Source organism: Sapajus apella, unplaced genomic scaffold (assembly GCF_009761245.1).
Source record: "Sapajus apella isolate SASKATOON/1434 unplaced genomic scaffold, GSC_monkey_1.0 scaffold2, whole genome shotgun sequence".
NCBI classification, from domain to species: Eukaryota; Metazoa; Chordata; class Mammalia; order Primates; family Cebidae; genus Sapajus; species Sapajus apella.
The window spans coordinates 18,758,497-18,779,755 of NW_022436942.1; the positions used below are offsets into that span (position 1 = coordinate 18,758,497).

General features: G+C 42.5%; 1 protein-coding gene across 4 annotated transcripts; it reads right to left on the reverse strand.

Annotated features, from left to right (window-relative positions):
* Positions 1-885: 885 nt before the first annotated feature.
* On the reverse strand, positions 886-18,544 carry ATP23 (ATP23 metallopeptidase and ATP synthase assembly factor homolog). Of its 4 annotated transcripts, none has more exons than XM_032289027.1 (6): positions 18,127-18,526; positions 14,144-14,189; positions 11,780-11,861; positions 6,678-6,815; positions 4,923-5,006; positions 886-1,525 (listed from the first exon to the last, which is right to left on the reverse strand). In XM_032289027.1, exons 1-6 carry the CDS (start codon positions 18,155-18,157, stop codon positions 1,322-1,324), a joined length of 585 nt encoding a protein of 194 aa, XP_032144918.1. In that variant the 5' UTR covers positions 18,158-18,526; the 3' UTR covers positions 886-1,321. The 4 variants fall into 4 exon arrangements, with proteins under 4 accessions (XP_032144918.1, XP_032144925.1, XP_032144932.1 ...); XM_032289018.1 differs by having other exon boundaries at positions 897-1,525; positions 18,167-18,544; XM_032289034.1 differs by lacking the exon at positions 14,144-14,189 and having other exon boundaries at positions 18,167-18,519.
* Positions 18,545-21,259: the final 2,715 nt, after the last annotated feature.

The window sequence follows — 21,259 nt, forward strand, 5'->3', positions numbered from 1 at the left end:
AGGGGCTGGGGGTAAGACGCCCAGGTCACTAGAGTTGTGTATCTAGGAGGATTATGGCTGTCTCTGCTGAGTCATGCAGGTTGTCAGGGAAATGGGGCAAACCTGGCAGTCACAGGTCTCACTCAGCTCCCATGCAAACCGAAGGGCCAGTCTCACTCCCACCATGCCCCCCACCCACCCCAGCCCCAAGTCAGTTTGCAGAGGGTGGGCGAGTCAGGCTTGAAAACTTGCCCCAGGCTACCCACCACCCAATTGTGAAAGAAAAGGGTTTGGTTCTTCCCCACCTGTGGGGAAGATTCTGCACACCGGATTTGCACCTCCCCTGAGTTCTGGCCAAGAGGCTTCTCACTCCATTCAAATTGTTAAAAAGTTCAGCTAGAGATTTCCTCCTCCCTGTGGAGTTTTACCACTGGCTCCTCTGGCTGCCCTCACAATGGATCCCTGTGGTGCCAAGCAGGAATGGGCTGCTTGGGGACCCAATAAGCTCCCAGGGCCTTTCTGCTGCTTCCTCTACCCCTGTATTTCACTCAGCTCTCTAAATTGACTCAGCTCCAGGTAACGTCAGAAATTTCTCCCACAAACGGACCTTCAGTTTTTCCAGTGGGGGTGTGTGTTCAAGAAAGGAGGGTCTCCCTTTCCCACTTCTGCAGTGGGGCACTCACAGTATTTGGGGTGCTCCTGGTTACTGCAGGAGCAGTCTGCCTCCTTCAGAGGGTCTGTGAGTCGTCTCGGTATTGCTGGTTTGTTCTTGCAGTCGATCTGGAGCTAAAATTTGAGCACCACCTTTATGAAAAAGAAAAAAATATCTAACCAGGACTGTCCCCAGAAAATTAAGCCACGTGGATCCCACATCTATGATAAAAGAAGAATAGCGAAAGGATGGCATTGACACTGAATGAATTATTTCCAACTTTCATCATAACAATAACTGTCCTACAATGAGATCAGTATACATTTCTTTACATTTAACGTAAACGCCAACAGTGGTCACCTATCAACATCGTGGAAGAGCACACTTCACAGGTTTCATAATCAAATTTTAAAATAATCACATGTAATAAAAACGAATCACTAAAATACAAAAATGTAATTTATTTATTTACTAACTGGTTAGCTATAAAGACAAAATTTTTGCCTTGGAGTTTAAAGCAATTTCACTTTTTGCCATAGTTACTTTTTCTGATGATATGCTAGAATCACAGTCTTCTCTGTTTTATCTGGATTGAATGAATTGTTTATATTTTATGCTTGTTCACTTGAGAACCAAATTTATTTTTCTTCATGATGATGTAAGTTCTGTATTTATAAAATGTCATTGTGCTCATATATTTGAATAATACCGATCACGGTTTTGAAAGTCTCTATGAGCATATCTTGCATAAGTCTTGTTATGTGGGATCCTTCCAAAAGGTTCATAGTCATTGAAACAAGATTCAAAAACTTCATCAACAGCATTTTTAGCTACTTCTTTGCTGATATTCCTAACAGCCAGGATAGAAAGAGTAGCTCTGTCTCGCACACAAGTCTAAAAGGAAAGAAAAGTATGAGGCTTTAATTTTATATAAACATTTAATCATGAACTAATACATTTTATTTAATGTCTGATAAAATTAATTTCCTCTCATTATTTTACTAATTTCTGTCATTCCAAAGAAGAAAACAAGTTGAACAAAGATACATAACTCTTAAGGAGAATTTTTAGCTCAATCTAAAATTATTTAGGCACAAGTAAGACCTTCTCTATTTTCTCATCTTTCCCACTAATGTAAGCAGATGTCATTCTCAGAAATTCTAGGTAGCGTCTGCCAAACAGTATCTCTTAGTTTGCAAAATCGCCAAAAGGTCTAGAAGGTTCTGATTGACGTTTTTGATAATTTAAAATATACTTCACTTCTGTACCTCTCTTTCTTTTCAGTTGACCAATGCTAGATAACTTTTCCTTTGAGAAGGGCAGTCATCTCTGGAGGCAACAGGAAACCATACACATATCCAACCAAACCTGGAAAGTACCTTTATTTTTTGGGGGGCTGGGAAATTAAACAACTTTTTTTCCTGACTGTTCTTTACACAGATATTAAAGTTCTGTTTCTGCCAGGTGCAATGGCTCATGCCTGTAATTTCAGCACTTTGGGAGGCCAAGGCGGGTGGATTACCTGAGGTCAGGAGTTCAAGACCAGCCTGGCCAACATGGTGAAACCCTGTCTCTTTTTTAAAAAAATAAAAAATAAAGTTCTGTTTCTAAAATAATAATTTACCTAATGTTTCATAGTAATAGACTAGAATTTCTCAATACTCTAATTTAAATATTTAATAAATATAAGGCCCTGCCATTCCAATTCCTGGAGAGCTTTTAATCCATTTATTTCTCCCCAGGCCCAAACTAAAACTAAGAAGAATGGCATTTGACCTTTTCCTAAAAGCAATCAAACACTGGTTTGGATGGCTGTGCATCCTGACAATCATCCATTTTCTCTGCATCTTCCCAGTTTTTCTTTGGCCTGGTCAGTGTGCTCAAGCTGGAGATACTCACTCACATTGGAATATAGTGTTTCTCAACCTAAATTTTACTAAACACTGATTTAAAAAAAAAAAAAAAAAATACACCCCAGGCATAATGGAACAAGAAAAGGAAGAACCATTTGAAGCCAAAACAACAGTTGTCAGAAAGAGAGGAAATTTCTCCCCTTCAAAAATAAAAGATACCAAAAATTTGTCTTCTGAAGCCACAGGGTTAGGAAACACAAGTGTAGACCACAGATTTACTTCTTTTCAGATATAATAAATTTCTGTTAAAATAAAGGTATGACTGTGCAATTTTACGATTGGCAGCCACACTTGCTGTTTCTATTCTCTGGGTACATGCTGTACAAAGGCAGGAACTCCATTCTCTAAGACCTTCTCCTCAGCCACATTCCTACTACCTCCACATATTTTCTGTTCAGTTGCTATATCTGTTTGCTGCTGCTGCTACCCAATGGTAAAAAGAGGAACGCTTCTCTTTCAAAGACTGTGTGCATCTCAAACCCATCACAAAGATAAGTGACTGAAAAAAAAATTCATGCTCTATTTATTATATCAACCGATTTTTTAAAAATTGGAAAATATCATAAAATTAGCATTTTTTTTGCAAATACAGTATACATACAACTTTTTTTTTAAAGGAATTTTTCGCCAGGCGCAGTGGCTCATGCATGTAATCCCAGCACTTTGGGAGGCCAAGGCAGGCAGATCACCTGAGGTCAGAAGTTCAAGACCAGCCTGGCCAATATGGAGAAACTCCATCTCTACTTAAAAAAATACAATATTAGCCGGGCATGGTGGCACAGGCCTGTAATCTCATCTACTCGAGAGGCTGAGGCAGAAGAACCTTTTGAACCCAGGAGGCGAAGGTTGCAATGAGCTGAGATGGCAGCATTGCACTCCAGCCTGGGCAACAGAGAGACTCCGTCTCAAAAAAAAAAAAAAAATTTCAAACTCTATTGACAAGAGCAGATATCCATGAGCTATGCCAGCACATGCTTTAACCACATTACCTCTTCTCTAGGGGCGTGCTGATGTGTACCCCACTTCCACCCTCTCCACTGAGAGCCAGAACACAGAATTCACCAGAGAAGCAGGAACTCAAGGGCACAGAAAACATGCAGCACAAGACAAGTCAGTGGCATATCACTAAGCTGACCCGGCACAGGCTGAATGCCTCACTGTCCAGAGTAATCACCCTTTGCAGGCAGCAGGCTTTTCTTCTCGCTCCCACTCACTAAGTTCACAATTTCTCTGAGTAGCTCACTGTGACTTTCCACCCTCCACACCAGAGTTGAGTTACTCTCTTTTCCAAAAAACCAAGGGCTTTCCTGTCGTTCCAAGCCTATCTTTTTTCATCTAGTTGGAACTGATATCCTGATGCTCACATACTTCACAAACCGGCTCAGCAGGCTCTTACTGTAGAAAATCACTGACCAGCCTTTCTCGTAAGTGTGGACATTAGGCAGAACGGCTCACATTCAGTATCAATCCATTAAGTTCTATACTTCCTCTCCCATATCCATCTAATACAGATCTCCAAGCCTTTCTAGCAGGATAATCTTGCCTTATAGCTACCTCTTTTGCTTTTTGTTTTTGTTTTGCATACACAAACCCTTCTCAGCTAAGCTCATCATAGTCAAGTCTGCACCAAGCCAAAGGTTTTTGGTCACATTATATAGCCTTTACAGGTGCACTGAGACATAGCCATAACCTGTGCGACAACACACTCTCTGTTCTGAAAGGGATTACACTTTTTGTCTCCAGAAACAGAAGTCAAGAATTGCTAGCATAACAGTAAGACAGGCTGTGATTTCAATTCCATTCCTTATCCACCCCCATCAAAAGTATCCCAGGTGGGCCGGGCGCGGTGGCTCAAGCCTGTAATCCCAGCACTTTGGGAGGCCGAGGCGGGTGGATCACGAGGTCAAGAGATCAAGACCATCCTGGTCAACACGGTGAAACCCCGTCTCTACTAAAAATACAAAAAATTAGCTGGGCATGGTGGTGCGTGCCTGTAATCCCAGCTACTCAGGAGGCTGAGGCAGGAGAATTGCCTGAACCCAGGAGGCAGAGGTTGCGGTGAGCCGAGATCGCGCCATTGCACTCCAGCCTGGGTAACAAGAGCGAAACTCCGTCCCAAAAAAAAAGTATCCCAGGTACAAGATCTCAGCCCCTTTCATTATTAAAATCTCTCACACACTCGTTGACTCACATAGCTTGCCCATAATTATAAAGTAGAACTAAATTCCATCTACTTTGTTTAAATGGTACATACTTTGTATTCTTTTCATATAGGAAGTTCTTTCAAATTTCAAATACTGAATGTACTTCTCATTTCTTTATTCATTATTTCCACTCGTAACACTCTGGAGAGTAGGTGATTTCATGTTAGTTTTTACCTGGTGGTGTTGTTTTAATCCAAAATGGAACCTGAATATTTCATTTACAAGTGAGCAGTCTCCACTAAGGTTAGCAGCTCGAACCTATCAAACAGAAGACAAACAAAAAGAAAATAAACACTCATGTTCTATATATCTTTATGACATCAACCTATGTTTTAAAATTAGAAGAGAATATAAAATTTGCATCTTTGTCTGAGAAAAGAGTATTTGTAAGACTTTTTCTTAAAGAACTTTTTAAACTCTATTGACAAGAACAGATATCTATGAGCTATGCTAGACAATGCCAAATATGCTGTAGAGATGGGGAAAAGTTCAATCACCTACCAAAGGAAATTTTCTAAATTTCATGCTGTAGCTTTACTGACAGAACTAATTTCTTTTGGGACCAAAAGTCAGAGAGCTAGACCTCAGAGTTAAAATACACACACTCAACAAGATATAAATACTTGTAGAAATTACCAAAAGTACTTCAAGAATGCATCTTGAAATAAACAGTTTCAGCACAAGCTTAAAATTGAATGCATTAATATCTGAGACACTTTGAGCATATGACCCTCCCAACCCTAGCCCCAACCTCTCTTGGAACTTCCCTCAAACTGGTATAAGTTCATGACCTTCCTCTAGGGACTTGATTGTCCTGTGAAAAATGAAGCAACACAAAACACAAAGAATCAAGAACAATCCAAACTGATCACGCTATGAGCATGACAGCCGGAAATTAGCACACATTTTCAGATTTACTATACTTCGATGGATGAAAAAGTCTTAGAACTACCCGCATAGATTCTACAGGCAGCCTGACCACATTTTTTGCTAATTCATCACAAAGAGAATGGCCCACTTCTTGTTCCTTCTACAATATTATGGCCTCATTCCTCTGAGGAGCTCAAAGTACTTAACACACTTTAGCTAAAAGGCATTAATTCTCACAGCACTCAAGAGAGAGACCTATTTAAAAACTCAAGTTTCAGTCTATTCTCCAAATAATTGGAATTATAATTAGATGCAGGGGGGCTACATATTAATTTCAAGAGAAAGGGAAAATAATCTAAGTTATAAAGTATATGCTTGAGATTTAGATTATTTTAATTAACTCTTCAATTAATGACATGCAAGTATATGTATATGCAGAATATGCTCTCTCTAGGACCATATTCCGAGAGCAATTCAACGTGCTTAGTAATAAATACCTTTTTATGTTGTATTTTGGAGATGAGCATGTTTTGCTCTAGGGCAAGCAGGGAGCTCTATGGAAGGCAGCCAGGCAAGCCAGTTAAAAACACTGGTTATAATCCTGCTTCTGCCACTTACTAACTTTGGAATCTAAACAACTGTCTCACTTTCCACATACATAAAGCAGGGACAATAATAGTATAATATCCATCTAAGTGGGTTATTGTGAAGATTGAATAAGAATCTATGCAAACAGAACAGTATTTGGAGCATAGCCCTCAGTAAATGTTAATTATTATTTTTTCATATTATAAAACATATTCAATAGGAAAAAATTAATAGCTTATTAAAGTTAGTCATCACTATTATTAGGACTTAAATAATATAGTTAAGTGAATTCTAAAAATATACTTTAAATTCCTCTAGCTGTATATCAAAAATTATATTCAACGATAGTTAAAAACAGAAATTCAAGACTAAGGTAGAGGAATACACTTAAATAAATTACACTTGAATGAAATATTCACGCATAGAAGGTTCTGGGGGAAAATGCAATAAAACTCATACAATAAAACTCACCTCTGAGCACGCCAAGTGTCTGAGGTTGGTGAACCAGTCGACATGGGCACGACAATGATCAAATGCATGAATGAGCTCGTGGGTGACCACTCTGTTCATATGGGCCTGATTACGGATATTATTCTGGCACAAAACTATCTAGGAGACACCAAATAAGGGAAGTTCCGTGATTTCTAAAATCTCCTTTCATAGACTCGATCTTCTCTCCCACATGACCTCCCTTCTCCCCCAGAAGTGAGGGAATTCACCTGCCTGGAATGCTTCCACCCACTCTTCTCCATTGACAACACATCTACCAAGTGGACAAGTCCCAGTCCTCACTGAACACGCTCCATTTGCCTCACCCAATGACTAACTTCTCTCTTCCCCTCTCTCTGGACTACAATAGTACTTATGATTGAGGACAAGTATTCACGCACCATTCTCACTGAGCTGATCATAGCAGTCTGTCTTGGACTCCACAGCATTACGGTTAAGAGACTGGGCTTTGGAATGAAGCGGACAAATTTAAATTCCAGCTCCAGCCCTTACTAACTCAGTGACCTTGGGCAAGTTTCTTAATCTCTCTGCACCTCAGTTTCCTCAACTATAAAAAGGAGATAGAATACCTACCTCACAGAACTGTGAGAATTTAATTAGAATATATTGTAAATACTTAGCAAGTTTCTGAATGAGCACTGAATGAACAAGGAATGACCACCACTGTCTTCATTTTACTAGAAGGAGGAAAGATGCCAGGGAAAAGTCCTCAGAAAGACCTTCAGAAAGAAGGTCTTCAGAAAGACGTGCAAAAAGCCAACAGCACACTGAGCAGGGCCCTAAAAGATTTAGTAAGACACAAGGGTTTCTAATAGTAATAGCTGCCATTTATTGTGTACTACTGCCAGATGCTGGGATATGTCCCAGATATTTATATATTTATATACATTCATTCAACACCATTGATTCAACTAATACTTATTGAGACCTATTAATAGATTTATAATCTACTGATGGAGATAGAAATTAACCAAATATTTACCAAAATGTTTAAATACATGCAATGACAGCTGTCATGAAGAAAAGCCCAGGTTGTCATGGGCATATATAACATAATATGCTGTAATCCCAACACTTTGAGAGGCTGAGGCAGGCAGATTGATGGAGCCCAGGAGTTCGAGACCAGCCTGGGCAACATAGCAAAATCCCATCTCTATCAAAAACTAAAATTAAAAATAAAAATTAGCCAGGTATGGTGTCACGTGCCTACAGTCCCAGCTACTTGGGAAGCTGAGGTACGAGAATCACTTGAGCCCAGGAGGTTGGCGCTGCAGTGAGCCAGGAACACGACACTGCACACTCTGGCCTGGGCAACAAAGGGAGACCCTGTCTCGAAAAAAAAAAAGAAAGAAAGAATCCCTGACCTGGTCTGGAGGTAAAGAAAGGCTTCTCTGTGGAAGGAATAGTTGAACTGGTATCTAATGAATGAACAGAAATGAAATTTGAGGTGCAGAGAAGAAGGGAGTATTCTAGATAAACAGAAAAACCTATGCAAAGGGTAGAGGGAGGGTTGAAGGAAGAAAATGCTTGAGAAGCTAAAAGGAGAGGCCTAGACTTGAACTACAGCAGTGGGGGAGGTAGGCAACAGATACGGCTGGTGAGGTCGGGGGGCCAACTCCCTGAAGACCTCATCTTTACCCTAAGAGCACTGGGAAGCTCTCAGGATAAAAAAAAAAATGTTGAAACAGAAGACTGCTTTTGTTTTATTTTGCTTTTATCCTTTTAACTATAGTTGGAAGAATAGGCAGGAGATGGCCAAAACTGGATGCAGAGAAATTAGCTGAAGGCTAATATTCTAGGCAAGAGAACAGTACTTCAGCTAGACTGGTGGAAGTTGAAAGAGATACTTAGGAAGTAAATCAGATAAAACATAGTGATAGAATATGAGGAAGGAATCAGGGGTGTCAACGATGATCCATAAATTTCTGGCTTGGCTAATAGGATTGACGATAGCACCATCCACTGAGATATGCAAAACTAGAAGACTGGGTTGGGTGGGGATAGGGGATGGTAAAAATCATGAATTTGGATTTAGACATTTCAAATCTAAAGTGTCTTTAAGACACTTAAGCAGGCGGGGAGCAGTGGCTCTCACTTGCAATCCCAGCACTTTGGGAGGCTGAGGTGGAAGGATCATTTGAGGCCAGGAGTTCAAGACTAGCCTGGGTAACACAGTGAGACCTCATCTCTACAAAAAATTTAAAAAGTTAGCCAGGTGCAGTGATTCACACCCACAGTCCCAACTACTCAGGAGGCTGAGATGGGAGGATCACTTGAGCCCAAGAGTTCAAGGCTGCAGTGAGCCATGACTGCACCACTGCACTCCAGCCTAGGCAACAGGGTAAGACCCTGTCCCAAAAAAAACTCTTTTTCATTAAAAATATAAATAAATAAATAAAAAGACACTCAAGTAGAGGTGTTAAATGGGCACTTGGACATATGCAATGTGTAGTTCTTAAAAGTGAGCTTTGACCCCAGAAAATTAGTGGGACCTCCTTGGCAGAGAACAGAGTAAGAAAAGAAGGGGCTCTGTGACCAAGGATTGAGGGACTTTGATATTTAAGTGCTGATAGAGAAAGGTAAGCTAGCAAAGAAGTAACCAGGAGAGTGCTGTATACTAGAAACCACAGAGAGACAGTGTTTGGCACTAACAGCCAAAGTCAAGTGTATACACACTCTATGATCCAGTAATTCTGCCTCTTGGGCGTATACCTTGGAGAAACTCTTGCAAATGTGTACCAGTAGCGAAGGTCAAGAATATTCACAGCAGCATTGTTCATAATAAAAAAGTTGGAAACAATCAATATTAGAATAAACTGTAGTATAAACATATAACAAAATAAATACTATATAACAGGGAAACTAAATAAACCAGAGAGGTACACACAACAACATGGAAGAATTTCACAAATGTTGAACGTGGGAAGTAAGTTGGAGACTATCTGCTGTACGATTTCATAATACTACAAAATAATACATGAAACTCAAAGTATTCCATGCATAAAGCTCAAAAACAGGCAACCAAGTAACACATTGTTGAACTGTATACGTAGATGGTAAAGCCATGCAGAAAAGCAGGGAATGGTTACTACAAAAGTCAGGATAAGGAAGGGAAAAGGACCTGATTCAAGAGGACCACACAGGCTTCTGAAGTCCTAGTAATGTTCTTTTTCTCTAATCTGGGTGGCAGTTACATAGGTGTGCACTTTCTTATTACTGAAAGTGTGTATATATAGGGTTTTTTTTATCCTTCTGTATGAGTGAGATGCTTCATAATGAAAATTTTCATTTAAAAAATAGGCAGGGTGCAGTGGCTCACACCTGTAATCCTAACAGTTTGGGAGGCTGAGGTGGGTGGATCACCTGAGATCAGGGGTTTGAGACCAGCCTGGCCAACATGGCAAACCCTGTCTCTACTAAAAATACAAAAATTAGCCAGGCATGGTGGTCCATGCCTGTAATCCCAGCTATTCAGGAGGCTGAGGCAGGAGAATCATTTGAACCCAGAAAGCAGAGGTTGCAGTGAACCCAGATCGTGCCACTACACTCCAGCCTGGGTGAGAAAGTGAGACCCTGTCTCAAAAATAATAGCCAGGCACAGTGACTCACGCCTGTAATCCCAGCACTTTGGGAGGCCAAGATGGGCAGATCATGAGGTCAGGAGATTGAGACCATCCTGGCCACATGGTGAAACCCCATCTCTACTAATATACAAAATATTAGCCAGGCATGGTGGTGTGTACCTATAGTCCCAGCTACTTGGTAGGCTGAGGCAGGAGAATAGCTTGAACTGGGAGGTAGACGTTGCAGCGATGTCACTGAACGCCAGCCTGGCAACAGAGCGAGGCTTCATCTCAAAAAATAATAATTTAAAAAACAAAAAATTTTTAAAAATTAAAGGAGAGGATGCCCAACTATCTTCAACACTGCTAAGAATTAGGATGAAAGTTCAAGATGTACATTCTATTTAACCCTGGGGGGACGGGAACAGGGGTGAACGTATTCAGAGCCATTTTGAGGGCTATAGGTATTGTGATTACCAGTTTACAAATGAGGAAACTGAGAAGAAGAAAAATAACTTGCCCAAGCCCCACAGATAATAAGCAGGGAAACTAGGTTTGAAATCAAATCTGACTCCAAAATCTAGACTTCTCATCCCTGTTCTATATTGCCACTTCCCATGATTACTATAAAAAAGTTATCGATAACCTAAATACATATAAAATTCTCCAGCAGGAAACAGGTAAATATAGTTAAGTATGAATTATATATTAAAGTGTGAAACAGTTACTTAAAACACCACCATTTACCCTCATCACGTAACATTATCTACCACCTCCAAGATTCTGTTGAAACCCTCTGATGACTTAAAACTAATAATAAAATTTATTGAATACTTACTATGGGCCAGGCACTAAGATAAGCAACTCTATAAGAGATATCTCACTTAACTCTCATAATCTTTCCATAAAATAGATACATTTATTGCCCATGTTATACAGATAAGAAAATTCCCCTAATGAAATTTTTTACAAGCACTATCACCATGTAAAGGTAAAACCCTTTCGTTTAGCATTCAAAGACTCCCACCATATGGCTAACATTTCTTTCCAATCCTATTTTCCCTTATTCTCCACATGTTCCTGCCCTCCAGATAAACTAGACAATATGCCATTCCCTACACATGCCGTGCAGTTTCCTAGCATGCACTTTTGGTCATGCTACCCCTGCTCTGCCCCTAAGGAAGCTTTACATCTTCTAGTCGAATCAGTTGGCACCTTTCAATCAATCACATCACTGTCCCATTGTGGTAACCAAACCCATCTAAAATGGTTTAGCCTGCCTCATTTTATAATTATCTATGTTCATGTCTTATCTTCCCTGTGAGGCTGTAAACTCCTTAAGAGATTTTAAGAGTAAACTCCTTAGAGTAAGAATAGCTAATTCATGTTTTTAGTCCTACACAAAGTCTACCAAACAGAATGCTGAGCACGTGGACGATGCTCAAATAATACCAGGAGAGAGGGTTAAAGGGAAGGAAACAATTTGGCAATAACGCCTACCTGAGATGTTGAAGCATCAAAACCTCCACTGACATTCCCATTACAGTCTTCACAAGAAAAGTGTCTATCTTTGTTAACAGCACTAAAAGGCAAGAACAGATTAAAGAGACAATGTCCAGAAGCAGTGTGTAGGTGGCAAACAGCCCTGGGCCAGGACTCAGGAGGCCCTCCACCATGTAGTAAATCCCCTCCACCACTAACACATAGAGAACCTCCGGAAAGAAACTTAACACCTTCAGGACTCAGTTATCTCATCTGTAAAATAAGGAGATTGTAGGCTGGGCGCGGTGGCTCACGCCTGTAATCCCAGCACTTTGGGAGTCCAAGGCGTGCGGATCATGAGGTCAAAAGATCAAGACCATCCTGGCCAACATGGTGAAACCCCGTCTCTACTAAAAATACAAAAAAAAAAAAAAAAAATTAGCTGGGCGTGGTGGCGCACGCCTATAGTCCCAGCTACTCAGGAGGCTGGGACAGGAGAATTGCTTGAACCCGGGAGGCGGAGGTTGCAGTGAGCCGAGATCGTGCCACTGCACTCCAGCCTGGCACCTGGCAACAGAGAGAGACTCCGACTCAAAAAAAATAAAAATAAAAAGATTGTATGTAAAATCCATCCTAGTTCAAATTCTATAGATACAATTCCATAAAGCATTTGTTCAACTGATTATGACCATATTGCAAGTACGCTGGAGTTCCTGCCTTTGGGCCCAAATGTTAAGAACTGGATGTCAAAAGTGACTTCCTTTAGGCCCCTCAAAGTTATACATCTGCAAGTTTCCCAAATAACAAGCTGAGATTTCTTCTCCATTAAAAACAATGCTCAGGCTGCTGTAGCAGAAAGGCCAGGATTGGTAATTACTTACAAGAAAATTTTGAGTACTGTCTTTACTAATAGGGTGAATGGTAAAAGCTAGAAAATGAGTTGGGCCAGCACAATGGCTCACACCTGTAATCCCAGCACTTTGGGAGGCTGAGGTGTTGTATTTGACCGAGTGTAGAAAGTTATCACAAGACAAAAGTATGCCAGATTGCAGGGTCATTTATTATGCCGGCGACCACAGAGGACTCACGTCTCTCCAACCTGTGGTGGCAACAGGAGGGTGCCACGATTTTTTATACCCGAAAAACCACCTTGGGAGTGGCGGTGAGGGGCAGGGATGGGGATGAAAAGGCTTCAGACATTCCGAGGGCTAGTGGATTCTGTAAATTACCTCCTGGGCAGAGATGAGGGTGGGGGTCTCCGGACATTTCAAGGGCCAGGGGACTTTTGTCATTCCGTTTGTTACTTAAGTGGTTTACAGAAGTCAAGATAAACATTTGTTTACACATTATCTGGTTAAGGTGGAAATCACAGACCTTAGTTACTTATTACAAGTCGCAGGAGCCAAGATGGCATGGGTTAGGACTGCTTGCCTGTCACATTAGGGCCACAGAGAGCAGTTACTGATAAGAAAAGGTAAGCAGCTTTACATAGTTTTGAAGAACAAACTGGCAGTTCTATTTACAGAGGCCAAGGACAGTAGTTATTGTGAGGAGAATGGGGCAGCCATTTCAACTTATCTAAAAACAGTTTTGCATTTTATAAAATAGTTTTGCTCCGGTTCTGGCTCTAGGCCAGCACAATATCACAGAGGCAGGTGGATCACTTGAGGACAGGAGTTCAAGGCCAGTCTGGCCAACATGGTGAGACCCCATCTCTACTAAAAATACAAAAATGAGCTGGGCATGGTGGCGTATGCCTGTAAACCCAGGTACTCAGAAGGCTGAGGCAAGAGAATTGCTTGAACCTGAGAGGCAGAGGTTGCAGTGAGTCGAGACAGCACCACTGGACTCCTGCCTGGGCAACAAGAGCGAGACTCTGTCTCAAAAAAAAGAAGATGAGTTAGGGCAGAAGGTGTCCAAAGAGAACAAGGCTTGCCTGGAGACAATGCAGCCAATTACCCCCATTTACCCTATGGAAAAGACTTCATGACCTCAGAGAAATTTTAAGCAGCTCTCTTAAAAGAAGGCCAGGTGCGGTGGCTCACACCTGTAATCCCAGCATTTTGGGAGGCCGAGGCAGGTTGATCACAAGGTCAGGAGTTCAAGGCCAGCCTGGCCAAGATGTTGAAACCCCATCTCTACTAAAAGTATAAAACTTAGCCGGGTACAGTGGCAGGCACCTGTAATCCCAGTTACCTGGGAGGGTGAGGCAGGAGAACTGCTTGAACCCAGGAGACAGATATTGCAATGAGCCAAGATGATTGCACCACTGCACTCCAGCCTGGGCGACAGAGTGAGACTCTGACTCCAAAAAAAAAGAGAACTTGGTTTTTGTTTTCAGCAGCCAGAGCACAGAGCAGCACTTCAAAAAGAGTTACTTACCAACCTGAGTGTTTCATAGCATCAAGCAGAAGTTTGACATATGGATCTAAAAAAGATATTGAGTCAATTAAGTTAATTGGAAAAGTAGCACCAACTAAACTACCCAAATAGCAGTATATTATCAAAAAGTAACTCACAGGCCAGACACAGTGGCTCATGCCTGTAATCCCAGCACTTTAGCAGGTCGAGGTGGGCAGATCACTTGAGGCCAGGAGTTCAAGCCCAGCCTGACCAATATGGCAAAACTGTGTCTCTACTAAAAACACAAAAATTAGCCGGGCATGGTGGCCCACGCCTGTAGTCCCAGCTACTAGAGAAGCTGAGGCATGAGAATTACTTGAACCTGGGAGACAGACATTACAGGAGCTGAGATCGCACCACTGCACTTTAGCCTGGATGATAGAGTGAGACTTTGTCTCAAAAAAAATGTAACCTTAAAATTAGTAAAAATTGAAACAAGAGGACAAGCTTAAATTAACATCAAAGCAAATTTATACTGAAATAAAACACTAATACAAATACCAAGATGGTACTACTAAGCATCTTAGACAATATCAAATATGCTTTTAAAGTTCATTTTTAGTTAAATGATCAAACACAATGTATTACCAAAAGACTGACGGAATCTAGGGCCATGTTACTAGAAGTGAACAACAGCATAGTACCTAGATTTGAGGAAGCCAAGTAGCCACGCTGTTCTCTATCCTGGTCAGACCATGCTGGCAACACCATGTCCCATGCTGAGTACTACCACGCTCTAAACGGAACCTGCCACTGAAGCTCTTCCACAGGGGATGGTGGCTAGGATACCACGGGACTATTTTCAATAAGAAGCAAGAATGGATTTGCGGGGGTGGAAAGGAAACAGAAGACTTAACTAGGACCACAGTAGCTTCAAGTATTGAAGGGGTGAGATGTGGGACTAGAATCAGTTAATATTTCTTCAAAGGGCAGAACAAGAACCAAAGCGTGGAAGTTACATGTGGCAGATTTCAGCTCAGCATGAGAAAGGATTTTTCTTCAACAGTTAAAGCTAGTGAAACAACAGACAGTAGATTGAAAGGGCCTCAAGGAACAAGTGACTATGTTCCAGGAGAGATCTGTGGAGTATCTGGCCAGCAATGACACAGAGGTTTTCCTTTAGTGGGACAGGGAGGCCTTGATGATTCCTGAGGGCCCTTCCACTTCTAAGACTCTATGGGCCTGTGACTACTACAGGAAAGTACAAGGAACCTAAATGTCTCTAATATTAACTTTTCACATAGGCATCTTGTCTGAGAGTATAAATGCACAGCAAATAATTTGATGTAACCCCAAAAAAGAAACTAAGTTTAAAAAAAAAAATTGGGCCGGGCGCGGTGGCTCAAGCCTGTAATCCCAGCACTTTGGGAGGCTGAGGCGGGTGGATCACGAGGTCAAGAGATCAAGACCATCCTGGTCAACATGGTGAAACCCCGTCTCTACTAAAACTACAAAAAATTAGCTGGGTATGGTGGTGCGTGCCTGTAATCCCAGCTACTCAGGAGGCTGAGGCAGGAGAATTGCCTGAACCCAGGAGGCGGAGGTTGCAGTGAGCCAAGGTCGTGCCATTGCACTACAGCCTGGGTGACAGAGCGTGACTTCACCTTAAAAAAAAAAAAAAAAAATGTGAGATGAGAAAGGCAGGTATAGGTTACTGCTTTACTTTTTTCTTTTTTTTTTGGGACGGAGTTTCGCTCTTGTTACCCAGGCTGGAGTGCAATGGCGCGATCTCGGCTCACCCCAACCTCCGCCTCCCGGGTTCAGGCAATTCTCCTGCCTCAGCCTCCTGAGTAGCTGGGATTACAAGCACGCGCCACCATGCCCAGCTAATTTTTTGTATTTTTAGTAGAGACAGGGTTTCACCGTGTTGACCAGGATGGTCTCGGTCTCTTGACCTCGTGATCCACCCGCCTCAGCCTCCCAAAGTGCTGGGATTACAGGCTTGAGCCACCGCGCCCGGCCCAGGTTACTGCTTTACTAACCTGCCCCTTGCAAGAGTGTTCACAGCAGAATACTTATTGTTAACAATCGAGTGAATACTAGGTAGCAGGCACCATATTAAGTGCATTATTATTCACGCAACTCAAAGAATTTTACAAAGTTAAAATGGTTTCAAAAGTCTATAGTCCTTGTACTTAAGAATGCTGTCAACACCGTGGTTTAGTACTTAAAAAGGACCTGCAACAATGTTTAGAATAAACCTGCTTTGGTGGAAAAAAAAAAAAAGTATCCCATGAGGCCTGGTTTCTGCCACCATGCCCCACCCAGGGATAGGATTTTAAAGCTGCAGGTTGACACTTTAATACCAGCAACAGGCCCTCTTAGCCACCCTCCCCTTGAAAGATCGAGGCCCATTGATTCCTACTAAAGTTCAGTTCAGCACCCTACCTTCCTCACATCCTGTCTATTTCCACTCTTCCTCCACTGTGTGGCCCTTCCACTGTAAAAACAGCCAGCATTTATTCAGCTCAGCTCCTGATACGCTGGTACTTTACATTCATAAAATCAATACTTTTTTTTTTTTAGAGTCTCGCCCTGTTGCCCAGGCTGGAGTGCAGTGATGCAATCATAGCTCACTACATCCTCAGCCTCCTGGGCTCAAGCAGATCTCCTGCCTCAGCCTCCCAAATAACTGGGACTACAGGCATAAGACAGCACATCCAGCTAATTTTTTTATTTTTGTAGAGACAGGATCTCCCTATATTGCCCAGGCTGGTATTAAACATCTGAGCTCAAGCAATCCTCCTGCCTTGGCTTCCCAATGTGCTGGGATTATAGGCATGAGCCACCGTACCCACATCCATAAAATCTATTCTTCACAACAACCCTAAAAGAGGCATTTTTCCACTTCTCTTTTTTTACAATTAGGATAGTGAGGATCAGAGAAGTTAAGTCACTCTTCCACACCTGTGGAAAGGGATCGGCATTTGAACCCACATCTAACTCTGCAACCCATACTCTTCCCACTTCCTCCACTTTGAAGCACCTTCAAAGCAGGACGCTAACTCATCTTTGTACTTCCCCCCACCAGAACCTGGGAGGCACTCAATACATATTTGTACAGTAAATACAGTATCATCATGCTCTCCCCCCTTTCCCTCTACTCCCCTTCCTCCTCCTATGTCCCTGAGTCTCTATAAGCAGGTAATCCCAGGAAGGCTGTAAAATGTTTGGGTGGTTGATTTTTGAACTGTGACTGGCCAGCTATAAAATAGTAACCTTGCTTTGGGACAAGTAAGTCTGATTTTCTAAATGTATCTGAAAGTAAACTTAGGAAGTCTATGTCAATGTAAAGGAATTAAGAAATCTTCTCTAGTGCAATGTCTACAGGACTGGAGAGAAATCTGTCAATGGGTAGGTGTGTACCTGTTTAACCCATAGCAGTCTTTAACGTTTTTGGGGTCGTTGGCCTCTTTGAGAATATGATGAAGCCATTAACTCTCTCCTCCCCAAAAAAAAATGCACTTAGGCATACACACACACACACACACACACACACACTTTCACAGACCATTTCAGGGATTTCTACGCTCTGAGCCCATTCATGCATGAAGGCTAAGAACCCCTTCCAAGGAAAGGTAGGTTTGCAAAACTGTTGTTTTTGCACTGCCAGCCGTAAGTATGCCTTAATTAACCTGGCTGGCTCTTTAAAACTCTGCCTCACCCTTACTCAGAAGTCACAGTATAGCTGCATAACTTATGTAAGAAATCGGATGATCTGTCAGAACAGTGGGTGACAGAAAAGAGCAGACAAACTCTTTCCACAAGCCAAAAACAGCGATGAAAAGGCTCTCAGCGCCTCCTCTAGTGGGGAAACTGAGGCCCAGGCTCCCAATCTAGCCCCCATGATGCCCAGTCTGCCTAGAGGCTGTGCTGAACCCGGCTCATTCAGCCCTGAGGCTGAACCTGCAGCCTCTGGCCAAGTGTTGCCCAGGCCTCTCCTCGCCCACCCGGTCTCAGACCCACACTGCCGAACACCACTCTCCAGGTCATGGCTCCTACTTGTTTCCAGCGTCCTCAGGAGCCTAAGCTGGCACTTCTGGTTGCTGGTGAAGAAGCTGGAGAGGAACCCTTGCTGGGGATTCCCCTGGGCCAGACGCTTAGGGAAGACCTGGCAAGAGACGTGTTGCTGCTGCAGCTGCTCCCCTGCCGCAGGGCCAGGCCCGCCCACGTCCGGAGCTCCAGCCATGCCGCCGGCAGCAGACCGCACTGCTGCTTCCTCCAAGCTCCGGCGGCCGCAGAGAGGCAGGGAAAGGTAACCTCCCTCCCGCCCACCCGACCGCCCAGGAAGGCCCTCCTTCGGCAGGGAAGAAGGGCAGCAGGCTGGGCGGTAAACGTCAGGCGGGAGGGGACTTTTGAACCTGACGGGGAGCGAGAGGCCGGAGAGACAGGCGAGGGGCGGGGCGACGGTCGCAGGGCGGGGCATGGGGCAAGGGGCGGGGCGAGAGGCGAGGGGCGGGGCGAAAAACAAGGGGCGGTGCTGGGCCAGATGCTGGCGCTAGGAGCTGGGTCCTGCGACTTCCCTTAAAGGCAACACCCCGGCTGCAGTGGGATTCGCTGCTGCCCACCCAGTGTGGGTGACAGGTCTTTATAAGCGTTGTTCTGCAGCCTCCTGCTGCCTGTTTTTTTTTTCCACATGCATTTATTTTATTCTATTCACATTGTACAATTGTTACAGAACCTACAAAAAGTACAAAAGCCTAGTCCATTTTCCAATGCCAGGTCAGAACCGAGTTGCAGAAAAGGAATACAGCACAGTAAGTTACAAGAAGAGCTCAGGGGTCCTGTACAAGTCACATGACATATTTAAAGCTGTAAATGTTGCCACAGGAGAATCTCTTGTCTTTGCAGCGACCACACAGTTCTTGTCGATGGGGCCTCCTTAGATCAATGTGTCTTTTCTTTTGAGGACAGGAACAATGAGACTTTAAGCAGGTCTGACATGGGATTGCTTCTACTCGGTAAGGGTTAAAACTCTTTTGGTAATTACAACAGAGTTGTTTGAAATAAACCTTGTTAGTTCCAGAAATGCACTACACCTAAGCACTCTCCCACCTGGCTATTTTCACTGCAAAGATTGTAAGACCAGGTGGGAGAGTGCAACAGGTATTGTGCACAACACTTCTTATCTGGGGGCTGGAGCCTTTAAAGGTTTTCTAATAGAAAGATACTGTAAATCAATGCAGTGGGAGCTGACAGACTTGTGCTCTTAAGATATTTATGGGGCCGGGCGCAGTGGCTCACGCCTGTAATCCCAGCACTTTGGGAGGCCAAGGCAGGTGGATCACGAGGTCAAGAGATCGAGACCATCCTGGTCAACATGGTGAAACCCCGTCTCTACTAAAAATACAAAAAATTAGCTGGGTATGATGGCGCGTGCCTGTAATCCCAGCTACTCAGGAGGCTGAGGCAGGAGAATTGCCTGAACCCAGGAGGCAGAGGTTGCGAGATTATGCCCTTGCACTCCAGCCTGGGGAACAAACCCGAATCTCCGTCTCAAAAAAAAAAAAAAAAAAATTTATGGGAGAATGATTTGAGCTAGCACAGAAGAGAGAAAAGACTGACAGGGTATACAGCTGCCATGACTGGTTACACCAGAGGGGTTCTTCTCCCTCCGTTATTTGCGGGATCTCAGGCCTGAGGCCTACTTTCCACAGTAACTGGATGCAAGGTATTACAACTCCTTTATCAGGAGGAGAGGTTCTTGCTCTAAGCTTGCCATACAGCGTATGCCCTTTCAGGCAGGGACGCCACCGCTTGGGTCTTTGGTTCTTGTCCTGGTCTGGCTGTTTTCCCATGTACTGCTTCTGTTCTGTGACTGCGCTGGGCATTCCTCCTACTATAAACTACTATATGGTTATATGGAAGGATTATATAAATCAGTAATAATGTGTCAGTACAGCTCCAACTACAATACCTATATGATTATATAGAAAGATTTATGGAACTAAGTATGCTAGATATAAGACTAAGTATGATTATATAAGCTAGATATATGTAAGCAGTAAGTTACATTTCAGGCACTAATTCTATAAACTAATATATGATTATATATAAAGGATTATATAAAGGAAACAGCTGAGTAATAACACTATAAACTAAGATATTCTTCAGGCACTAATGGTGCCTGGGGTTTGCACAGCTCTCCTTCCTCGGTGCCCATGTCGGGGGTTATCCACACCTACTCCACAGGGCATTCCCAAATACCTTCATCACAATTAATGACTCCTGATCTCCCATTGTACAAAGTCCTTTGTATCTGTTAATCGTTTTCATCATAGCCTGCCAGGTTTTATCCAATTTCTGTGTTTCTCTTTTCCTACAAAATTATTCCACTCAGCTCACACATTTATTCAGCACCTACTATGATGGGCCAGGCAATGTGTTAAGAGACTGAGGAAACAGATGACTAAGAAAATTGCTAAAGTTGAAGAGCAGCATGTGGTTTATGTAAGAAACATACCTGAATAATATAGGCTCACCAGGACTTTGGTTATAAACAGTGCTTTATGTGTCATAGATGCTCAATAAATATCTAAATTGAGTGTGATGCTAGGATATTCATTCATTTGGAATATTATAAAAATACAAACACCTGCTATGTGCCTAGACTGCTAAAGCCAAAAGTCAAAAAAAAACTACTTTTAATTAAACTCACCTTGGACACATTATTTCTAATCCTCACTACAACCCTGCAAAGCATTATCTCTAATTTGCAGATAAAGAAATTGGGCTCAGCAAAATTCAATAATTTATCTAGGACCACACAACTAGCTTTCAATCCAGTTATATAACTAAAACATACACATATGGAAAACTAAGCCATTACAATACAGTATGAATAGTTTGGAATACTGAAGGAAGGCTAGCTATGCCTAGAAATGGACCATAGCCTATAAACATTTGAAATACTATTTGGATTTTTTTTTATGCTTTCTTTTTGTATACCGAGATTCAGGGCGTATGTGTGTAGGTTTATTACATAGATACATCATGCAGTGGTGAGATCTGGGCTTCTAGTGTACCCATCACCCAAACAGTGAACATTGTACCCAATAGTTAATTTTTCAACCCTCACCCTTCCCTTCCCATCCT

Bases quoted from the DNA above. Each gene is read 5' to 3' on its own strand.
- ATP23 (XM_032289018.1), bottom strand. From the start codon at position 18,353: ATGGCTGGAGCTCCGGACGTGGGCGGGCCTGGCCCTGCGGCAGGGGAG. The intron at 14,190-18,166 runs GTAGGAGCCATG...TATCTTTTTTAG, and splicing joins CCTGAGGACGCTGGAAACAA to ATCCATATGTCAAACTTCTG. The intron at 6,816-11,779 runs GTAGGCGTTATT...GGTGTCTCCTAG, and splicing joins TTGATGCTTCAACATCTCAG to ATAGTTTTGTGCCAGAATAA.